At 40.0% G+C, this 20,084-nt stretch overlaps 1 protein-coding gene across 1 annotated transcript in view; it reads left to right on the top strand.

Annotated features, from left to right (window-relative positions):
* The window catches only part of LOC139745702 (uncharacterized), a 130,254-nt gene that overhangs the window by 66,032 nt on the left and 44,138 nt on the right, over positions 1-20,084 (top strand). Inside the window, exons 8-10 of the mRNA XM_071656140.1 lie at positions 13,669-13,815; positions 16,025-16,114; positions 19,355-19,426. Of these exons, the coding sequence (XP_071512241.1) occupies positions 13,669-13,815; positions 16,025-16,114; positions 19,355-19,426 (309 nt within the window). The remainder of the gene's footprint in view (positions 1-13,668; positions 13,816-16,024; positions 16,115-19,354; positions 19,427-20,084) is intronic.

The following is a 20,084-nucleotide window of genomic DNA, read 5'->3' as shown; positions in this document are numbered from 1 at the left end:
ATTGATTTTGTGCATGCTCTTAAAAGTACTGGATATTTCTGTTCATTATCATGAAAGATTGCATTTTTGCATTTGGTTGTTAAAAGATGAATTGATTTTTATGTTACATTTCCATTTTTGTTGCAAACTTGAATGTTGGATATTGGTGGGTATGTAGGGGAGCTTGGCAAAGGCAAGCCATTTGGCTGTAGCTACAGAACAGACACTATTACTTAGTCATGAAGAACAATTGGATAGACAAACACCTATAATGCCAGTTAGTGTTATGTTGAAATGTACATTGTACATTGTTGGCCATTGATTAAGCAGTATTAAGTATATAGTAATTTTTTTTCTATAAAGTTGTGTTTTCAAGGATTGTTTCTGTAATATATCTTCTTCAGAGACCCGTAGACTAAGTTTGAGCAATTGTTGAAATAGCTTCCTAAGAAAACATGTAGGTTTATGCAATGATTATTAATTTTGTGACATGTATCTTACTTTATGTGTAGTGTTGGTCATAGATATTTCAATGAATACGTAGTTAATAGGATTGTGCTAGTGTTGCTTTTAGTGATAACTAGTTTCCTGATTTGCTCATTGTTTAATACATGTATATCCTTTTCTGTTTTCCTTATGCATCTGCTATTACCCATATGAGCAAGGTAAAGTTAGAAAGATGAATAAGTCTTAAAGAGAAGAAAGATAGATTGGCAAAGAGGATTTATGTGTCTGAAGTGAACAGAACAAGGGGAATGGGGAACCAAATTGGAAATGGAAGGATGGAGTGTAAAGTATTTTGAGTACTTAGGGCCTGAACATGTAGGAGGGTGAAAGGCATGCACAGGCTAAAGTGAAGTTGAGTGATGCTGTATATAGCAGGCGTTATGCTGTCAGTGTAAGTAGCAGTTAATAGGCAGCCAATGACCAAGGAGGTATATTAGCTGTTCTGCTTGTGTAGGTATTAGGAGGGTTAGTAATGGTTACATACTGAGCCAGCACTTAACTCGTTATCAAGTTGCTTTGAGAATGCGTGTGCAAAACACTCAGAAAAACAGATGGATTTGTATGTGGCATTTATGGATATGGAGAAGGCATATGATAGGGTTGATAGAGATGCTTTGTGCAAGGTCTTAAGAATATATAAGGTGGGGGTAAGCTGCTACAAGCAGTGAGAAGTTTTTATTAAGGGTGTAAAGTGTGTGTATGAGTTGGAAGAGAGGAGAGTGAATGTTTCCCAGTGAAGGTCAATCTGCAGGAGGAGTGTGTGATCTCACCATGGTTGTTTAATTTGTTTATGGATGGAATGTTGAGGGAGATAAATGTAGGAGTCTTGGAGGGAGATGTTGTTATGCAGTCTGTTGGTATGAGAGGGTCTGGGAAGTGAGTCAGTCGTTCATCGATTTGGGTGAGAAAGAGCAGTAGTTGGTGACAGTTTCGAAGAGTGTGTGAAAGGAGAAAGTTGAGTGAATATGAATGAGAGAGAGGTTATTAGATTCTGCAGGATTGAAGGACAAGTTAATTGGGAGGTATAGTTAGATGGAGAAAAATTGGAGGAAGCGAAGTGTTCTAGATATCTAGGAGAGGATTTGCCAGTAAATGGAACCATGGAAGGAAAAGTGAATCATAAGGTGGGGGAGGGGGTGAAGGTTCTGCAAGCAATGAATAATGTATGGAAAGAGAGAACATTATCTCTGAGTGGAAAAATAGGTATGTTTGAAAGAATAGTAGTTCCAGCAATGTTGCATGGTTTTGTACGGATGAGGGTTATGTTGAAAATGAAATGTTTTGGGAAATTATGTGGTGTGAGGTGGTTTGATCGAGTAAGTAATGAAAGGTTAAGAGAGATGTGTGGTCATAAAGAGTTTGGTTTACATGAGTTTACATAAGAAAGACAGACAGCAGGAGGTCTGATTGGCCCAGGATTTGGTTGCCTGGTAAAAAAAAGAAAAAAGAGAAAAAAAGGCTTTTAACAAGAAAATGTGATTCTGCTCAGCAGTTTTTAAGGTATCAGCGACCCCCTGCTGCTGCACATTACCCATCTACTGTCCCCATTACCGCTGTCATTCATGCAGTTTATTTCGTGTGTTTTTCTCAGAGTATGCCTGAATTTATGATATTTGTCTAAACTAGTTTTGAATGTATTTATAGTCTGGAGGAAGTGAAGTGTTTTAGATATCTGGGAGTGGATCTGGCAGCGGATGGAAACATGGAAGCGGAAGTGGATCATAGGGTGGGGGAGGGGGCGAAAATTCTGGGAGCCTTGAAGAATGTGTGGAAGTCGAGAACATTATCTCGGAAAGCAAAAATGGGTATGTTTGAAGGAATAGTGGTTCCAACAATGTTGTATGGTTGCGAGGCGTGGACTATGGATAGAGTTGTGCGCAGGAGGATGGATGTGCTGGAAATGAGATGTTTGAGGACAATGTGTGGTGTGAGGTGGTTTGATCGAGTAACGTAAGGGTAAGAGAGATGTGTGGAAATAAAAAGAGCGTGGTTGAGAGAGCAGAAGAGGGTGTTTTGAAATGGTTTGGTCACATGGAGAGAATGAGTGAGGAAAGATTGACCAAGAGGATATATGTGTCGGAGGTGGAGGGAACGAGGAGAAGAGGGAGACCAAATTGGAGGTGGAAAGATGGAGTGAAAAAGATTTTGTGTGATCGGGGCCTGAACATGCAGGAGGGTGAAAGGAGGGCAAGGAATAGAGTGAATTGGAGCGATGTGGTATACCGGGGTTGACGTGCTGTCAGTGGATTGAATCAAGGCATGTGAAGCGTCTGGGGTAAACCATGGAAAGCTGTGTAGGTATGTATATTTGCGTGTGTGGACGTATGTATATACATGTGTATGGGGGTGGGTTGGGCCATTTCTTTTGTCTGTTTCCTTGCGCTACCTCGCAACCGCGGGAGACAGCGACAAAGCAAAAAAAAAAAAAAAAATTTATAGTCTTAGCAGAAGGTGTGTTGAAATGGTTCGGACATATGGAAAGAATGAATGAGGAAAGGTTGACAGAGAGGATATATAAACAAAGCAAACAGCGAACAACAACTGACTCACTTCCCAAGCTCTCTCATCCACAACAGACTTCATACTTGCCCCTCTTTCCAAAACTCTTGCATTCACCTCCCTAACAAGCCCATCCATAAACAAATTAAACAACCATGGAGACATCACACACCCCTGCCGCAAACCTACATTCACTGAGAACCAATCACTTTCCTCTCTTCCTACACGTACATATGCCTTACATCCTCGATAAAAACTTTTCACTGCTTCTAACAACTTGCCTCCCAGACCATATATTCTTAATACCTTCCACAGAGCATCTCTATTAACTCTATCATATGCCTTCTCCAGATCCATAAATGCTACATACAAATCCATTTGCTTTTCTGAGTACTTCTCACATACATTCTTCAAAGCAAACACCTGATCCACACATCCTCTACCACTTCTGAAACCACACTGCTCTTCCCCAATCTGATGCTCTGTACATGCCTTCACCCTCTCAATCAATACCCTCCCATATAATTTACCAGGAATACTTAACAAACTTATACATCTGTAATTTGAGCACTCACTCTTATCCCCTTTGCCTTTGTACAATGGCACTATGCACGCATTCCACCAATCCTCAGGCACCTCACCATGAGTCATACATACATTAAATAACTTTACCAACCAGTCAATAATACAGTCACCCCCTTTTTTAATAAATTCCACTGCAATACCATCCAAACCTGCTGCCTTGCCGGCTTTCATCTTCCGCAAAGCTTTTACTACCTCTTCTCTGTTTACCAAATCATTTTCCCTAACCCTCTCACTTTGCACACCACCTCGACCAAAACACCCTATATCTGCCACTCTATCATCAAACACATTCAACAAACCTTCAAAATACTCACTCCATCTCCTTCTCACATCACCACTACTTGTTATCACCTCCCCATTTGCGCCCTTCACTGAAGTTCCCATTTGCTCCCTTGTCTTACGCACTTTATTTACCTCCTTCCAGAACATCTTTTTATTCTCCCTAAAATTTAATGATACTCTCTCACCCCAACTCTCATTTGCCCTTTTTCACCTCTTGCACCTTTCTCTTGACCTCCTGTCTCTTTCTTTTATACATCTCCCACTCAATTGCATTTTTTCCCAGCAAAAATTGTCCAAATGCCTCTCTCTTCTCTTTCACTAATAATCTTACTTCCTCCAGTTTTTCTCCATTCATATATAGTAAAGTGTTTTAGATATCTGGGAGTGGATCTGGCAGCGGATGGAACCATGGAAGCGGAAGTGAATCATAGGGTGGGGGAGGGGGCGAAAATCCTGGGAGCCTTGAAGAATGTTTGGAAGTCGAGAACATTATCTCGGAAAGCAAAAATGGGTATGTTTGAAGGAATAGTGGCTCCAACAATGTTGTATGGTTGCGAGGCGTGGGCTATGGATAGAGTTGTGCGCAGGAGGGTGGATGTGCTGGAAATGAGATGTTTGAGGACAATGTTTGGTGTGAGGTGGTTTGACCGAGTAAGTAATGTAAGGGTAAGAGAGATGTGTGGAAATAAAAAGAGCGTGGTTGAGAGAGCAGAAGAGGGTGTTTTGAAATGGTTTGGGCACATGGAGAGAATGAGTGAGGAAAGATTGATCAAGAGGATATATGTGTCGGAGGTGGAGGGAACGAGGAGAAGTGGGAGACCAAATTGGAGGTGGAAAGATGGAGTGAAAAAGATTTCGTGTGATCGGGGCCTGAACATGCAGGAGGGTGAAAGGAGGGCAAGGAATAGATTGAATTGGATCGATGTGGTATACCGGGGTTGACGTGCTGTCAGTGGATTGAATCAGGGCATGTGAAGCGTCTGGGGTAAACCATGGAAAGCTGTGTAAGTATGTATATTTGCGTGTGTGGACGTATGTATATACATGTGTATGGGGGTGGGTTGGGCTATTTCTTTCGTCTGTTTCCTTGCGCTACCTCGCAAACGCGGGAGATAGCGACAAAGCAAAAAAAAAAAATTTATATATATATATATATATATTTTTTTTTTTTTTTTTTTTTTTATACTTTGTCGCTGTCTCCCGCGTTTGCGAGGTAGCGCAAGGAAACAGATGAAAGAAATGGCCCAACCCTCCCCATACACATGTACATACCCACGTCCACACACGCAAATATACATACCTACACAGCTTTCCATGGTTTACCCTGAACGCTTCACATGCCTTGATTCAATCCACTGACAGCACGTCAACCCCTGTATACCACATCGCTCCAATTCACTCTATTCCTTGCCCTCCTTTCACCCTCCTGCATGTTCAGGCCCCGATCACACAAAATCCTTTTCACTCCATCTTTCCACCTCCAATTTGGTCTCCCTCTTCTCCTCGTTCCCTCCACCTCCGACACATATATCCTCTTGGTCAATCTTTCCTCACTCATTCTCTCCATGTGCCCAAACCATTTCAAAACACCCTCTTCTGCTCTCTCAACCACGCTCTTTTTATTTCCACACATCTCTCTTACCCTTACGTTACTTACTCGATCAAACCACCTCACACCACACATTGTCCTCAAACATCTCATTTCCAGCACATCCATCCTCCTGCGCACAACTCTATCCATAGCCCACGCCTCGCAACCATACAACATTGTTGGAACCACTATTCCTTCAAACATACCCATTTTTGCTTTCCGGGATAATGTTCTCGACTTCCACAAATTTTTCAAGGCTCCCAAAATTTTCGCCCCCTCCCCCACCCTATGATCCACTTCCGCTTCCATGGTTCCATCCGCTGACAGATCCACTCCGAGATATCTAAAACACTTCACTTCCTCCAGTTTTTCTCCATTCAAACTCACCTCCCAATTGACTTGACCCTCAACCCTACTGTACCTAATAACCTTGCTCTTATTCACATTTACTCTTAACTTTCTTCTTCCACACACTTTACCAAACTCCGTCACCAGCTTCTGCAGTTTCTCACATGAATCCGCCACCAGCGCTGTATCATCAGCGAACAACAACTGACTCACTTCCCAAGCTCTCTCATCCCCAACAGACCTCATACTTGCCCCTCTTTCCAAGACTCTTGCATTTACCTCCCTAACAACCCCATCCATAAACAAATTAAACAACCATGGAGACATCACACACCCCTGCCGCAAACCTACATTCACTGAGAACCAATCACTTTCCTCTCTTCCTACACGTACACATGCCTTACATCCTCGATAGAAACTTTTCACTGCTTCTAACAACTTGCCTCCCACACCATATATTCTTAATACCTTCCACAGAGCATCTCTATCAACTCTATCATATGCCTTCTCCAGATCCATAAATGCTACATACAAATCCATTTGCTTTTCTAAGTATTTCTCACATACATTCTTCAAAGCAAACACCTGATCCACACATCCTCTCCCACTTCTGAAACCACACTGCTCTTCCCCAATCTGATGCTCCGTACATGCCCTCACCCTCTCAATCAATACCCTCCCATATAATTTACCAGGAATACTCAACAAACTTATACCTCTGTAATTTGAGCACTCACTCTTATCCCCTTTGCCTTTGTACAATGGCACTATGCACGCATTCCGCCAATCCTCAGGCACCTCACCATGAGTCATACATACATTAAATAACCTTACCAACCAGTCAACAATACAGTCACCCCCCTTTTTAATAAATTCCACTGCAATACCATCCAAACCTGCTGCCTTGCCGGCTTTCATCTTCCGCAAAGCTTTCACTACCTCTTCTCTGTTTACCAAATCATTTTCCCCAACCCTCTCACTTTGCACACCACCTCGACCCAAACAACCTATATCTGCCACTCTGTCATCAGACACATTCAACAAACCTTCAAAATACTCATTCCATCTCCATATATATATATATATATATATATATATATATATATATGATAACAAGTAGTGGTGATGTGAGAAGGAGATGGAATGAGTATTTTGAAGGTTTGTTGAATGTGTCTGATGACAGAGTGGCAGATATAGGGTGTTTGGGTCGAGGTGGTGTGCAAAGTGAGAGGGTTAGGGAAAATGATTTGGTAAACAGAGAAGAGGTAGTAAAAGCTTTGCGGAAGATGAAAGCCGGCAAGGCAGCAGGTTTGGATGGTATTGCAGTGGAATTTATTAAAAAAGGGGGTGACTGTATTGTTGACTGGTTGGTAAGGTTATTTAATGTATGTATGACTCATGGTGAGGTGCCTGAGGATTGGCGGAATGCGTGCATAGTGCCATTGTACAAAGGCAAAGGGGATAAGAGTGAGTGCTCAAATTACAGAGGTATAAGTTTGTTGAGTATTCCTGGTAAATTATATGGGAGGGTATTGATTGAGAGGGTGAAGGCAGGTACAGAGCATCAGATTGGGGAAGAGCAGTGTGGTTTCAGAAGTGGTAGAGGATGTGTGGATCAGGTGTTTGCTTTGAAGAATGTATGTGAGAAATACTTAGAAAAGCAAATGGATTTGTATGTAGCATTTATGGATCTGGAGAAGGCATATGATAGAGTTGATAGAGATGCTCTGTGGAAGGTATTAAGAATATATGGTGTGGGAGGCAAGTTGTTAGAAGCAGTGAAAAGTTTTTATCGAGGATGTAAGGCATGTGTACGTGTAGGAAGAGAGGAAAGTGATTGGTTCTCAGTGAATGTAGGTTTGCGGCAGGGGTGTGTGATGTCTCCATGGTTGTTTAATTTGTTTATGGATGGGGTTGTTAGGGAGGTAAATGCAAGAGTCTTGGAAAGAGGGGCAAGTATGAAGTCTGTTGGGGATGAGAGAGCTTGGGAAGTGAGTCAGTTGTTGTTCGCTGATGATACAGCGCTGGTGGCGGATTCATGTGAGAAACTGCAGAAGCTGGTGACGGAGTTTGGTAAAGTGTGTGGAAGAAGAAAGTTAAGAGTAAATGTGAATAAGAGCAAGGTTATTAGGTACAGTAGGGTTGAGGGTCAAGTCAATTGGGAGGTGAGTTTGAATGGAGAAAAACTGGAGGAAGTGAAGTGTTTTAGATATCTGGGAGTGGATCTGTCAGCGGATGGAACCATGGAAGCGGAAGTGGATCATAGGGTGGGGGAGGGGGCGAAAATTTTGGGAGCCTTGAAAAATGTGTGGAAGTCGAGAACATTATCTCGGAAAGCAAAAATGGGTATGTTTGAAGGAATAGTGGTTCCAACAATGTTGTATGGTTGCGAGGCGTGGGCTATGGATAGAGTTGTGCGCAGGAGGATGGATGTGCTGGAAATGAGATGTTTGAGGACAATGTGTGGTGTGAGGTGGTTTGATCGAGTAAGTAACGTAAGGGTAAGAGAGATGTGTGGAAATAAAAAGAGCGTGGTTGAGAGAGCAGAAGAGGGTGTTTTGAAATGGTTTGGGCACATGGAGAGAATGAGTGAGGAAAGATTGACCAAGAGGATATATGTGTCGGAGGTGGAGGGAACGAGGAGAAGAGGGAGACCAAATTGGAGGTGGAAAGATGGAGTGAAAAGGATTTTGTGTGATCGGGGCCTGAACATGCAGGAGGGTGAAAGGAGGGCAAGGAATAGAGTGAATTGGAGCGATGTGGTATACAGGGGTTGACGTGCTGTCAGTGGATTGAATCAAGGCATGTGAAGCGTCTGGGGTAAACCATGGAAAGCTGTGTAGGTATGTATATTTGCGTGTGTGGACGTATGTATATACATGTGTATGGGGGGGGGGCCATTTCTTTCGTCTGTTTCCTTGCGCTACCTCGCAAACGCGGGAGACAGCGACAAAGTATAATAAATAAAAAATAAAAAATATATATATATGTATATATTTTTTTTTTTCTTTTTTTTTCCTTTGTCGCTGTCTCCCGCGTTTGCGAGGTAGCGCAAGGAAACAGACGAAAGAATGGCCCAACCCACCCACATACACATGTATATACATACACTTCCACACACACATATACATACCTATACATCTCAACATATACGTATATATATGCACACAGACATCTACATATATACACATGTACATAATTCATACTGTCTGCCCTTATTCATTCCCGTTGCCACCCCGCCACACATGAAATGACAACCCACTCCCCCCGCATGTGCGTTGGGTAGCACTAGGAAAAGACAACATAGGCCACATTCGTTCACACTCAGTCTCTAGAAGTCTTGTATAATGCACCGAAACCACAGCTCCCTTTCCACATCCAGGCCCCACAAGACTTTCCATGGTTTACCCTAGATGCTTTACATGCCCTGGTTCAATACATTGACAGCACGTTGACCCCGGTATACCACATCGTTTCAGTTCACTCTATTCCTTGCACGCCTTTCACCCTCCTACGTGTACAGGCCCCGATCGCTCAAAATCTTTTTCACTCCATTTTTCCACCTCCAATTTGGTCTCCCACTTCTCTTCGTTCTCTCCACCTATGACACATATATCCTCTTTGTCAGTCTTTCCTCACTCATTCTCTCCATGTGACCAAACCATTTCAAAACACCTTCTTCTGCTCTCTCAACCACACTCATTTTTTTACCACACATCTCTCTTACCCTTTCATTACTTACTTGATCAAGCCACCTCACACCACATATTGTCCTGAAACATCTTATTTCCAGCACATCCACCCTCCTCTGCACAACTCTATCTATAGCCCATGCCTCGCAACCATATAACAATGTTGGAACCACTACTCCTTCAAACATACCCATTTTTGCTTTCCAAGATAGCATTCTCGACTTCCACACATTTTTCAACGCTCCCAGAACTTTTGCCCCCTCCCCCACCCTATGATTCACTTCCGCTTCCATGGTTCCATCCATTGCCAAATCCACTCACAGATATCTAAAACACTTCACTTCCTCCAGTTTTTCTCCATTCAAACTTACCTCCCAGTTGACTTGTCCCTCAATCCTACTGTACCTAATAACCTTGCTCTCATTCACATTTACTCTCAGCTTTCTTCTTTCACACACTTTACCAAACTCAGTCACCAGCTTCTGCAGTTTCTCACATGAATCAGCCATCAGCGCTGTATCATCAGCGAACAACAACTGACTCACCTCCCAAGCTCTCTCATCCTCAACAGACTGCATACTTGCCCCTCTCTTTAGAACTCTTGCATCCATAAACAAATTAAACAACCATGGAGACATCACGCACCCCTGCCGCAAACCAACATTCACTGAGAACCAATCACTTTCCTCTCTTCCTACTCGTACACATGCCTTACATCCTTGATAAAAACTTTTCACTGCTTCTGACAACTTGCCTCCCGCACCATATATTCTTAATACTTTCCACAGAGCATCTCTATCAACCTATCATATGCTGATATGTATATGTATGTATATGTGCATGTATGGGCATTTTTGTGTATATATCCTTATGTGCATATAAGTGAATGGGTTGTTTTTTGTCTTTTTCCTGGTGCTACCTCGCTGACTCAGGAAATGGCAATCAAGTATGATGAAAAAGAAATATAAAAATATATATTTTGAACCTTACTCTTATTCACAGTTACTCTCAGCTGTATCCTTTCACACACTTTTCCAAATTCTGTTACCAACTTATCCTTTCACACACTTTTCCAAATTCTGTTACCAACTTATGCAATTTCTGACTCAAATCAGCCACCAGAGCTGTATCATCGGTGAACAACAACCAACTCACTTCCCAGGCCCTCTCATCCCCAACAGACTGCATACTCGTCGTTCTCACCAAAACTCTAGCATTTACGTCCCTAACCACCCCATCCATAAACAGATTAAACAAACGTGGGGACATCACACCCCTGCTGCAGACCGACCTTCACTGGGAACCAGTCACTCTCCTCTCTTCCAACTTGTGCACATACCTTACATCCTTGGTAAGAACTTTTCACTGCTTTTAGCAGTTTACCTCCCACACCATATACTCACACATATACCCACACCATATACCTTCCTCAAAGCATCTCTGTCAACCCTATCATATGCTTTCTCCAGATCCATAAATGCTAAGTACAAATTCATGTTTTTTTATTATTTCTCGCACATTCTTCAAAGCAAACACCTGATCCACACATTCTCTACCACTTCTGAGACCACCCTGCTCTTCCCCAATCTGATGCTCTGTGCATGCCTTCACCCTCTCATTCAGTACCCTCCCAAGTAGTTTCCCAGGAATACTCAAGAAACTTATGCCTCTGTAGTTTGAACACTCACCTTTATCCCCTTTGCCTTTGTACAATGGTACTATGCATGCATTCTGTCAATCCACAGGCACTTTGTACAATGGTACTATGCATGCATTCTGTCAATCCACAAGCACTTCACCATGATCCATACATACATTGAATATCCTTATCAACCAATCAGCAACACAGTCACCCCCCTTTTCTTAATAAATTTTACTGTATACCATCCAAACCTGCCGGATTTCATTTTCTGCAAACCTTTCACTACCTCTTCTCCCTTAACCAAACCATTCTTTCAGATCCTCTCATTTTGCCTACCACCCTGACCAGAACACCCTATATCTGCCACTCTGTCATCTAACACACTCTACAAACCTACAAAATACTCATTCCATCTTCTCACTTCATCACTGCCTGTTATTTCTTCCCCCATTTGTTCTCTTGTCTTATGCATGTTATTTACCTCCTTCCAAAATATCTTTTTATTCTCAGTAGGGCTGAGGGACAAGAAAATTGGGATATAAGTTTAGATGGAGAAAAATTGGAGGAAGTGGAGTGTTTTAGATATCTGGGAGTGGGCTTAGTAGCAAATGGAACTGTAGAAGTGGAAGTGAGTCACTGGGTGGGGGAGGGGGCAAAGGTTCTGGGAGCAATGAAGAATGTGTGGAAGGAGAGAATGCTATCTCAGAGAGCAAAAATGGGTATGTTTGAAGGAATAGTAGTTCCAACAATATTGTATGGGCGCAATACAATGGATGTGTTGGAAATGAAATGTTTGAGGACAGTACGTGTCATGAGATGGTTTGATCGAGTAAGCGATGAAAGGGTAAGAGAGATGTGTGGAAATAAAAAGTGGGTGAGAGAGCAGAAGAGGGTGTGTTGAAATGGTTTGGACATGTGGAGGGAATGAGTGAGGAAAGATTGACAAAGAGGATATATGTGTCAGAGGTGAAGGGAACAAGTAGAAGCAGGAGACCAAATTGGAGGTGGAAGGATGGAGTGAAAACGATTTTGAGTGATAGGGGCCTGAACATGCAGGAGGGTGAGAGGTGTGGAAGGAATTGACTGTTGGAACGAAGTGGTATACGGGGGTTGATATGCTGTCAGCAGACTGAACCAGGGCATATGAAACGTCTGGGGTAAACTATGGAAAGGTCTGTGGGGCCTGGATGTGGATAGGGAGCTGTGGTTTCAGTACTTTACACATGACAGCTAGAGACTGAGTGTGAACGAATGTGGCCTTTTTTGTCCGTTTTCCTAGCACTACCTCACTGAGGCAGGGTAGTGATGCTGTTTCCTGTGGGGCGGAGTAGTGCTGGGAATAGATGAAGGCAAGCAAGTATGAATATGTACATGTGTATATATGTATATCTGTGTATGTGTATGTATATGTTTGTGTATGGACACTACTCACTGACGTGGGGAAACAGCAGTTAAGTCTTATAAAAAAGAGATGTTTATGTGTATGTTTGTATGTATGTATGTATGCATGTATGGGCATTTCTTCATCTGTTCCCTGGCACTACCTCGCTAACATGGAAAATGGCAGTCAAGTATAATAACTAATAATACATTTTGAATATTGGTGAAATTTTGTAAAAATAATATTTACAGAATGTGTTTATTAAGGTAATTGTAAGTTGTTTATTTGATTAACATGGGTCTCTCATATTTCATTATTTGTTCAAAAATGAGAGTAGAAGAGTAAAGAGGCACTTATTAAAGGAATGGATTTTCAGAAATTTTGAGAAAATACATTTTGCCACGGATTTAAACGAACGGAAAATGGTGGATCTGTTTGAAAATAAATGCTTGAAAATTATATGTGTTGTGATGTGGGTTCATCATATAAAGGATGACATAATAAGAGAAAGATGTAGTAATTGTGGTCTAATGGGAAAGTTGACCATGGTGCACTGAAATGGTTTAGATACCAGGGTATGAAAGGATGATTGAAGAATAACTGACTATAGGGATATATGTGTCAGAAATGGAGGGAGCATGGGGGAGGGGGAGAACAAGGAGATGGAAGGGTATGGTGAAGGAAGCTTTGGGGGTCTGAAAATTCAGGATGATGAGAGGTTTGCTTCAGATGGGATGAATCAGATCTGTGTGGTACGCTGGTGGTGATATGATGTCATTAGGCTGAACTAAGGTATATGAAGCAGTCAAGGGGCAATAGATGGTAGACTGTGGTTTCAGTACATTTTACACAAGAGTTAGCAAGTGGAAGTGAGCAAATAAGGTTGTTGTGTTTATTTTTTCTAACACTTCTTTGCTTAGATGGAATTAGCAGTTAGACATAAAAGAGATTAAATAGTTTTGTTTGAATAAACTTTGTGTCCTGATAAGAATGATTGTTTTAATAAGGTTGAATTTTTGTGTTACACTTACTTACCCTTGATGTGTGCATCTGAAATTTGGAATTCCCAGATAATCATATTGCAAACATGTCATTTCCTTAGTAACTGCTGAAGTATCATATTTTGATAACCTTGTGTAGTAATCTAGTAACTACTCATCAGAATGAGTTTGGTAATGAAAAGGCACAGCTAGAAGAGAAGATATTTCAGCTAGAACATGAACTTGAGGAAGCAACAAGTAATGGCTTGGAAATGCATAAAATGCTCTCAGAAATGTTGTCTTCACAGAATGATGCCTCATCTTTCCAGGTATGCAAACTTTTTCTCATTTTCTTAAGTATGACACATTTAGCTGTATTAGGATAACCAATTAGGAGGGGCATTATTGGACTCCATCTGCACGTGGTTATGACACAAGTGAATAGTCACCTCTGGCAAGGTCTTGTCACTGTCAGTAGTTTAAAAGAAGTACAAACTCATTAAAGAGCTTATCACCTCAAAGGAGTCCATCCTTCCCAGTATTGATTGTAATGAAGCCCTTTGAAAATGGTTGTATGGTTTCATAGAATTAGCACTGAAAAGAGGAAGAGTTGGTTGGCCATAGTTTTCCATGTAAAGGATTTCCAGATGGCAAATGTTTTTCTAGATACCCTTTTCTTTAATTTCTGTTGATCCCATATCTTAATATGCATAATATTGCCATTGAATGGTCTGTCTCCCCTTCACCTTTTGAACTGCAATGACTATAGCTTGTTGCTGTCCTACAGTCCTGGGTAGGTACAGCCAAGATTATAACTTATAAATGTCCTACAGATGTAGGTAGGTATAGCATCACTTTTATACTTTGGCTTTCTTTGTGTGTATGTTGGCTTTTTCTTTCCAGGAGGTTGTCCTCAATTTCACCATTATGTTATTACATTCCATAATGTGTAAACAGTTTTAGTAGATGTTTATTAATGTTGGATAACTGAATGTTCACTGTTTAGAGATTTATAGGAGTTTCGTTTATTTAGGATTTTATGCTAGACATTAGTGTACACTAAGGCAAGGACTTGGGCTTTCTGTCCAAACTTATATTGAACAGATAGAATGGAAAATTCCTTTGCAAACATTTGCTGTTAGGCTGTTGTAAGAATTATTGATTGTGATATTAAAACACTGTATACTAAAAGTGTTGTGTCAACAGAATGATGTCACAATGCTTGACCCTAGTCATTGATTGTATAGATAGTCCATAAGATTGTGAAAAAAATTCTATTTTCATTTATAAAGCCAGCAAAAACTGTGTATAACGTAGCTCAGACGGCCTATAGAATGACAAGTTTGCAGGTAAAAAAGGTTTGCAATGAGAAAGACCAGTCCAGTAGGTTAAGGAAAAGTTTTTTTTCTCTTTTGTATCTTTCGTGACTTTTTTTTGAGATTTCTGAGGCATCTCCAAGAAAAAGATGAGACTATGATTTGCTAGTATGAATAAGGAAATAGCTGGGAATGTTTAGCAACATACAAGCTGGTAAAGCAAAAAAGCAGGAACTGGTGGAAGCATTGGCCATCACCAGTAAATAATTCATTAGAGTTAGGTAATTTGCTATGGTTTTTCATTAGGGGGTCCAAGAAGCTTGCCCTTCAGTTGGCTTACATTGGATTAGGCCAGGTTTTAAGATCCAGGGATGGATTCTCTCAATAAGGGGGTTAGGTTTGACTTGAAACTTGTATTTCCTATGTACTTTAGAGCAATTGCCCTTTATTCTCTAATTCATGTATGAAAAAAACAATTTGAAGCATTGTTTGTATGTATGTAAATCTATTAGATTGATAGAAGAAAAGTTGTTACAGTTACTGAGATTGCTGTGTATAGATTGGTGGATATCCAAAAGAGAAGTTTCATTTTCTTGAGCTGTAACAGCATGGTAGAGTTGCACAAAAATGCAAATGCTTTGTGATTGCTACAAATTTTATAACTTGTATAAGCTAGGAAAATAGATAATTACCCAGTTTATTCTTTGTATTCATGCTAAGTTCATTCTTATTCTCTTACCACTTCTTTTTTTATTGACAGCACACTGATATTATTAGTTGAGGACAAACTGATACTGATTACTTGATTCAAATGATAGCTTGAATAAGTTACAGAATTCTTTAGCATGTTTTACAAGTGTTGTTTTAGGTTTCTTTACAGTGAAAGGTGTATAAATAGTTAACTGAAATATTAGAGTAAGATTGTACTTATGCCATTGTATTTTTTATTATGGATTCTTTTATTATTACAATTGATTGAATTTTTTCATTTGATTTTTTACCACATGAATTTGGATAGTGAAGAGAGGGAGAGGCCCAGATGTTATTAGAAATTATATTATGGTGATTGAATTTCACCAGTTATGGTGACTCTTTTGCTGTGGCCACACCCCTTGAAGGGTGTCAGAGATATAGATTGATAGATAGATGGATGAATTGATAGAATGTTAGAATTTTTATTGTTATGAAGTGTGTACATATAATGTTTTGGCAACTTTTTCAGGCTTCAGTAGACCACCTTCAAACAATGCTTGATGGACAACGAGAGAAAGTGGAGAACTTAACATCTGATTTGGCACTCAAAACCCGACTTGTAAGTAACACATGTGTTGCATAGAGTTGTAAAGGTGGATGCAGGTGGCTGGAAATCCTCCCCTCCTTCATTACTTCCTTCATTACTTATTTCTAAAAGTTAAAACAGGAGTCAAGTAAGGATATTTCCTTCAAGGTTTTTCCATTCTTCTGTTCCTAATGCTGCCTCATTAAAGTTAGGAAAAGCAGTTAATTCTATCATTCCCTTATGACACCACATTGGCATCCAAAATTTGTAATGCTGTTTAGACATTAATGATGCCACACCCATCTAATAGCAAAAAATTGCAGGAATATGGTTTCTTAAGTTGTTGATGCCATTTTTGCATGGTTCTCTTCAGAAAGTCTTTCCTTACTCATGCATTGATAACATTTAAAAAGAGGGATATACATAAGTGTTTGATGTCACCATGTTTGATTGGTTTGTTTATTGATGAGGGAGATAAATGAGATAGTCTTGGAGAAAGGAGAGAGGGGCGAGTTTACAGCCTGTTGGGGATGAGAAGGCCTGGGAAGTAAGTCAGGTGTTGTTAGCTGATGCTACAGCACTGGTGGCAGATTTGAGTGAAAAACTGCAGAAATTGGTGACTGAGTTTGAAAAAGTGTGTGAAAGGAGGAAATTGAGAGTAAATGTGAATAAAAGCAAGGTTATTAGGTTTAGCAGTGCAGAGAGGTAGATTAAGTAGGGTGTGCTCTTGAATAGAGAAAGCTTTGGGGAAGTTGGATGTTTTACATACCTAGGAGTGTACAGCTGCGAATGGAAGTGGAGGTGAGTCATAGGATGGCTGAGGGGGCAAAGATTCTTGGTAATTTGAGTAATGTGTGGAAAGTATCTGGGAGAGCTAAAATAGGCTTGTTTGAAGGTGTAATAGTCCCAGGGATGCTGTATGGATGTAAGGCATAGGCTGTGGATGAGATTATCCAGAGGAGGGTGCATGTGTTGGAAATAGAATGTTTGAGAACCGTATAAGGTGTGTGGAAGGTTGATCACTTTAGTAGCGACAAAGTAAGAGAAAGGTGTGGAAATAAGGGGAGTGTGGTTAAGAGAAACCTGAAGAGGTTGTTGTGATGAAATGAGATGGACATTTGGATTGGGGAGAGGTTGATAAAGAGGATATACATATCAGAAGTGGAGGGGACATGGAGAAAGGGGAGATCAGATTGGAGATGGAAGGATAGAGTGAAGAAGATTTGAGTGGTAAGGGCCTGAATATGCAGGAGTATGAAAGGTGTGTATGAGGTAAAGTGAAGGACAAGATAAGAGAGAAGTGTGGAAATAATGGAGTGTGGTTGAGAGAGCAATGGATGATGTGCTGTAATTATTTGGATATAAGGAGGGAATGAGTGAGGATAGGTTGAAAAAGTGGATATGTATGTCAGATGTGGAGGGGACAAGATCAGACTGGAGATGGAATGATATAGAGAAAAAAATGTTGAGTGCCTGGGGCTTGAACATGCAGGAGGATGAAAGGTGTGCATGAGATAAAGTGAAGTGGTATTATTTGGTATACAGAGGGTGACATGCTGTCGGTGGATTGAACCAGGGTATATGGAACTGCTGGGGGTAAGCATGGAAAGGTCCTTGGACCCTGATTGTGGATGGGGCTGTGGTTTTGGTGCATCACACATAACTGGAGAATGAATTTGAGCAAACGAGGCCTCATCTTCATCTGTTCCTGATGCAACCTTGGTTAACAAGTATGAAAGAAAAAAAGTGTAAATGACAGCTTGCTTTTCAAAGGCATCAGTGCTAGGGAAAAAGAATCTGAGAAAATGTATAGTGAAGATACACTGTCCCCATACTGCACTGTTCACATTAGACACCTGAAGACCTGTGGCTACTGTTTCTTCACTTACCTCACTCAGTATTACATACTAGAGTAACAGTTACTAAGAATATTATAAGATTCATTACATTGTTGCTTGTGTGCTTGCTTCCTGCCCAAAATACCTTCTATCCTTGTGAGGCTTCTGCTGTACTTTGGAAGCTGGCCATGTCCACTGGTTGGGACCATAGGTCTTAAAGTGTTGTGTGCACTTCCACATGCAGAGTATACAGGGCAGTTGGGTAGTAAGTACTCGGTGTCTTCTTTGTAGTGGATGCCTCGTAGGTATAAAGAGTCATGGGATATGTTGAAACTGTGTATATGGTGTTGAAGTAAAGCGTGATGTCCAAAGTATAAGCAGGAGAGTGTATGTCAAGTTTTTTGGGGAGTGTGGTTTCTGATGGGTGTACGTCTGGTGGGTAAGAGTTTAAAACTCAGTTTGGAGGTCATTTCTTTTGTGCTAATCAGGTTATTTTAGTCTACATGTGTTTTTTATTGTTATATTTGCTGGCAATAGTAGGATTTGTGAGTAGAGGCTACTGAATTGTAAGGTAGGATAAAGCTTTATATATCTAATTGGTGGTTCATGGTTAGTTATAGAGTGGCTTGGGTGGGAGGGGTCTAGAGCTGTTGCATAGAATTGGGTGCCAAGCAGGTTGAAGTGGGCCTGTATCGGGAGGATCTTTGTTTCATTGTAAAGGTGTTGAGTGTTTTTGGGTGCTAGACAGCCAGTGATTGTTCTGAATGCACAGATTTATGTGGTTTACAGGTTTGTTTTTCATGCTTTTGAGAGGGTGGAAGACCAGGCAGGTGAAGCATAATTTAATGTTGAGCAACTGAATTTTTTGTATAAGATGTCGAGGGAGTCTTTTTATTGTTGCTTACAAGCAATGATATATGTTAAAGTGAAACCTCATATAAAGCTTTATACTTTTAAGAATATAAAGATTAGATAATCTGAAATATGATTTTGATACTCACCATTCATTTCTATCTTTTTTTATTTCATATTGTTGAACCCTAAACTTTTTTTAATTACTGACTTTACTTATGGTATTTTTTGCATTCTTGAGCTCGTACCAATAGCTTCTGTAATGAATTTTTTAAAGTGAAAAGATTTACATTGACTTTAGCATTTGGAAAAGATTTAGCATGGAAAGCTCACTTTTGAATGTTGGAAATGTCATTCCTGCTTGCATTAAAGGTGTTTACATATCAGACTCCTGGAATCAATTTTACTTGTATATTATTTATAGCTTTTATGAAAGATGTGTAAGTCATTTGGGTAATTAGTTTTGACAGTAATAGATTTAGTTCAACTTGTGAAATTAATCTTGCAAGAAAAAGATTGTCATGACAGACTGGTAAACATTGGTAACTTGATGGTGTTCACATTATTCTTGTTATCCTTTCAGAATGAAGAGCTTCACAGTGAATTGTCAGCATCACTAGAACGAGCAAATAAATTAGACTATCAAGTTCATCAGGTCAGTTCATATTTTCTGTTACTTAGGTGTATAAATTCTTGTTTATTTCCATTCATCTCTGATTTTCATGATGACCAAACTTACTGAATTTTGCAGTGACCATAAACTGTTCAAAACCATTTTTTTGCATATCTGAATATTCTTTGAAAATGCTATAGTTGATAATGATTATTGTTTCTGCCCACAACATTTTTCCTGATAAGGATGGAGTTGAGGTGATGGATGTTTTGAGATTATGACTGTATTGCTTATGTAGCAGTAATGTAGTTTTATATATTTGAATATGAGTACTTAGTCTTTGAATAACATTTTGTTGATACTTGTAATTAATGCTGTTATGTACATTTAGTTTTAACATGTGCTTTTTATATGAATACAGTTTTCCTTTGTATTTGTATACACTTCCAGCAGTACATATATTTCCCCTTTTCTTCCTTTGATATTTGAAATATGTTTTCTTTCATGATTATATATCTTAAAAAATATAACATTTTAAAAGGATGAGGAGTGTGATATTGGGTTTTATACTGTATATTAAAGAGGTGAGATTGGAGGCCTACATTTATACAGCAGAAAAAGTGGATGTGGGTAGGAAACCCAGCTTTTTTTTTTTTTTTTTTTTTTTTTTTTTTTTTTTTTTTTTAGAAATTAACCCATC

The sequence above is a fragment of the Panulirus ornatus genome, chromosome 62 (assembly GCF_036320965.1).
Source record: "Panulirus ornatus isolate Po-2019 chromosome 62, ASM3632096v1, whole genome shotgun sequence".
Classification (NCBI taxonomy): Eukaryota; Metazoa; Arthropoda; class Malacostraca; order Decapoda; family Palinuridae; genus Panulirus; species Panulirus ornatus.
Note: the sequence above shows the minus strand (reverse complement) of the source record. Positions and strands in the feature narration are given on the sequence as shown.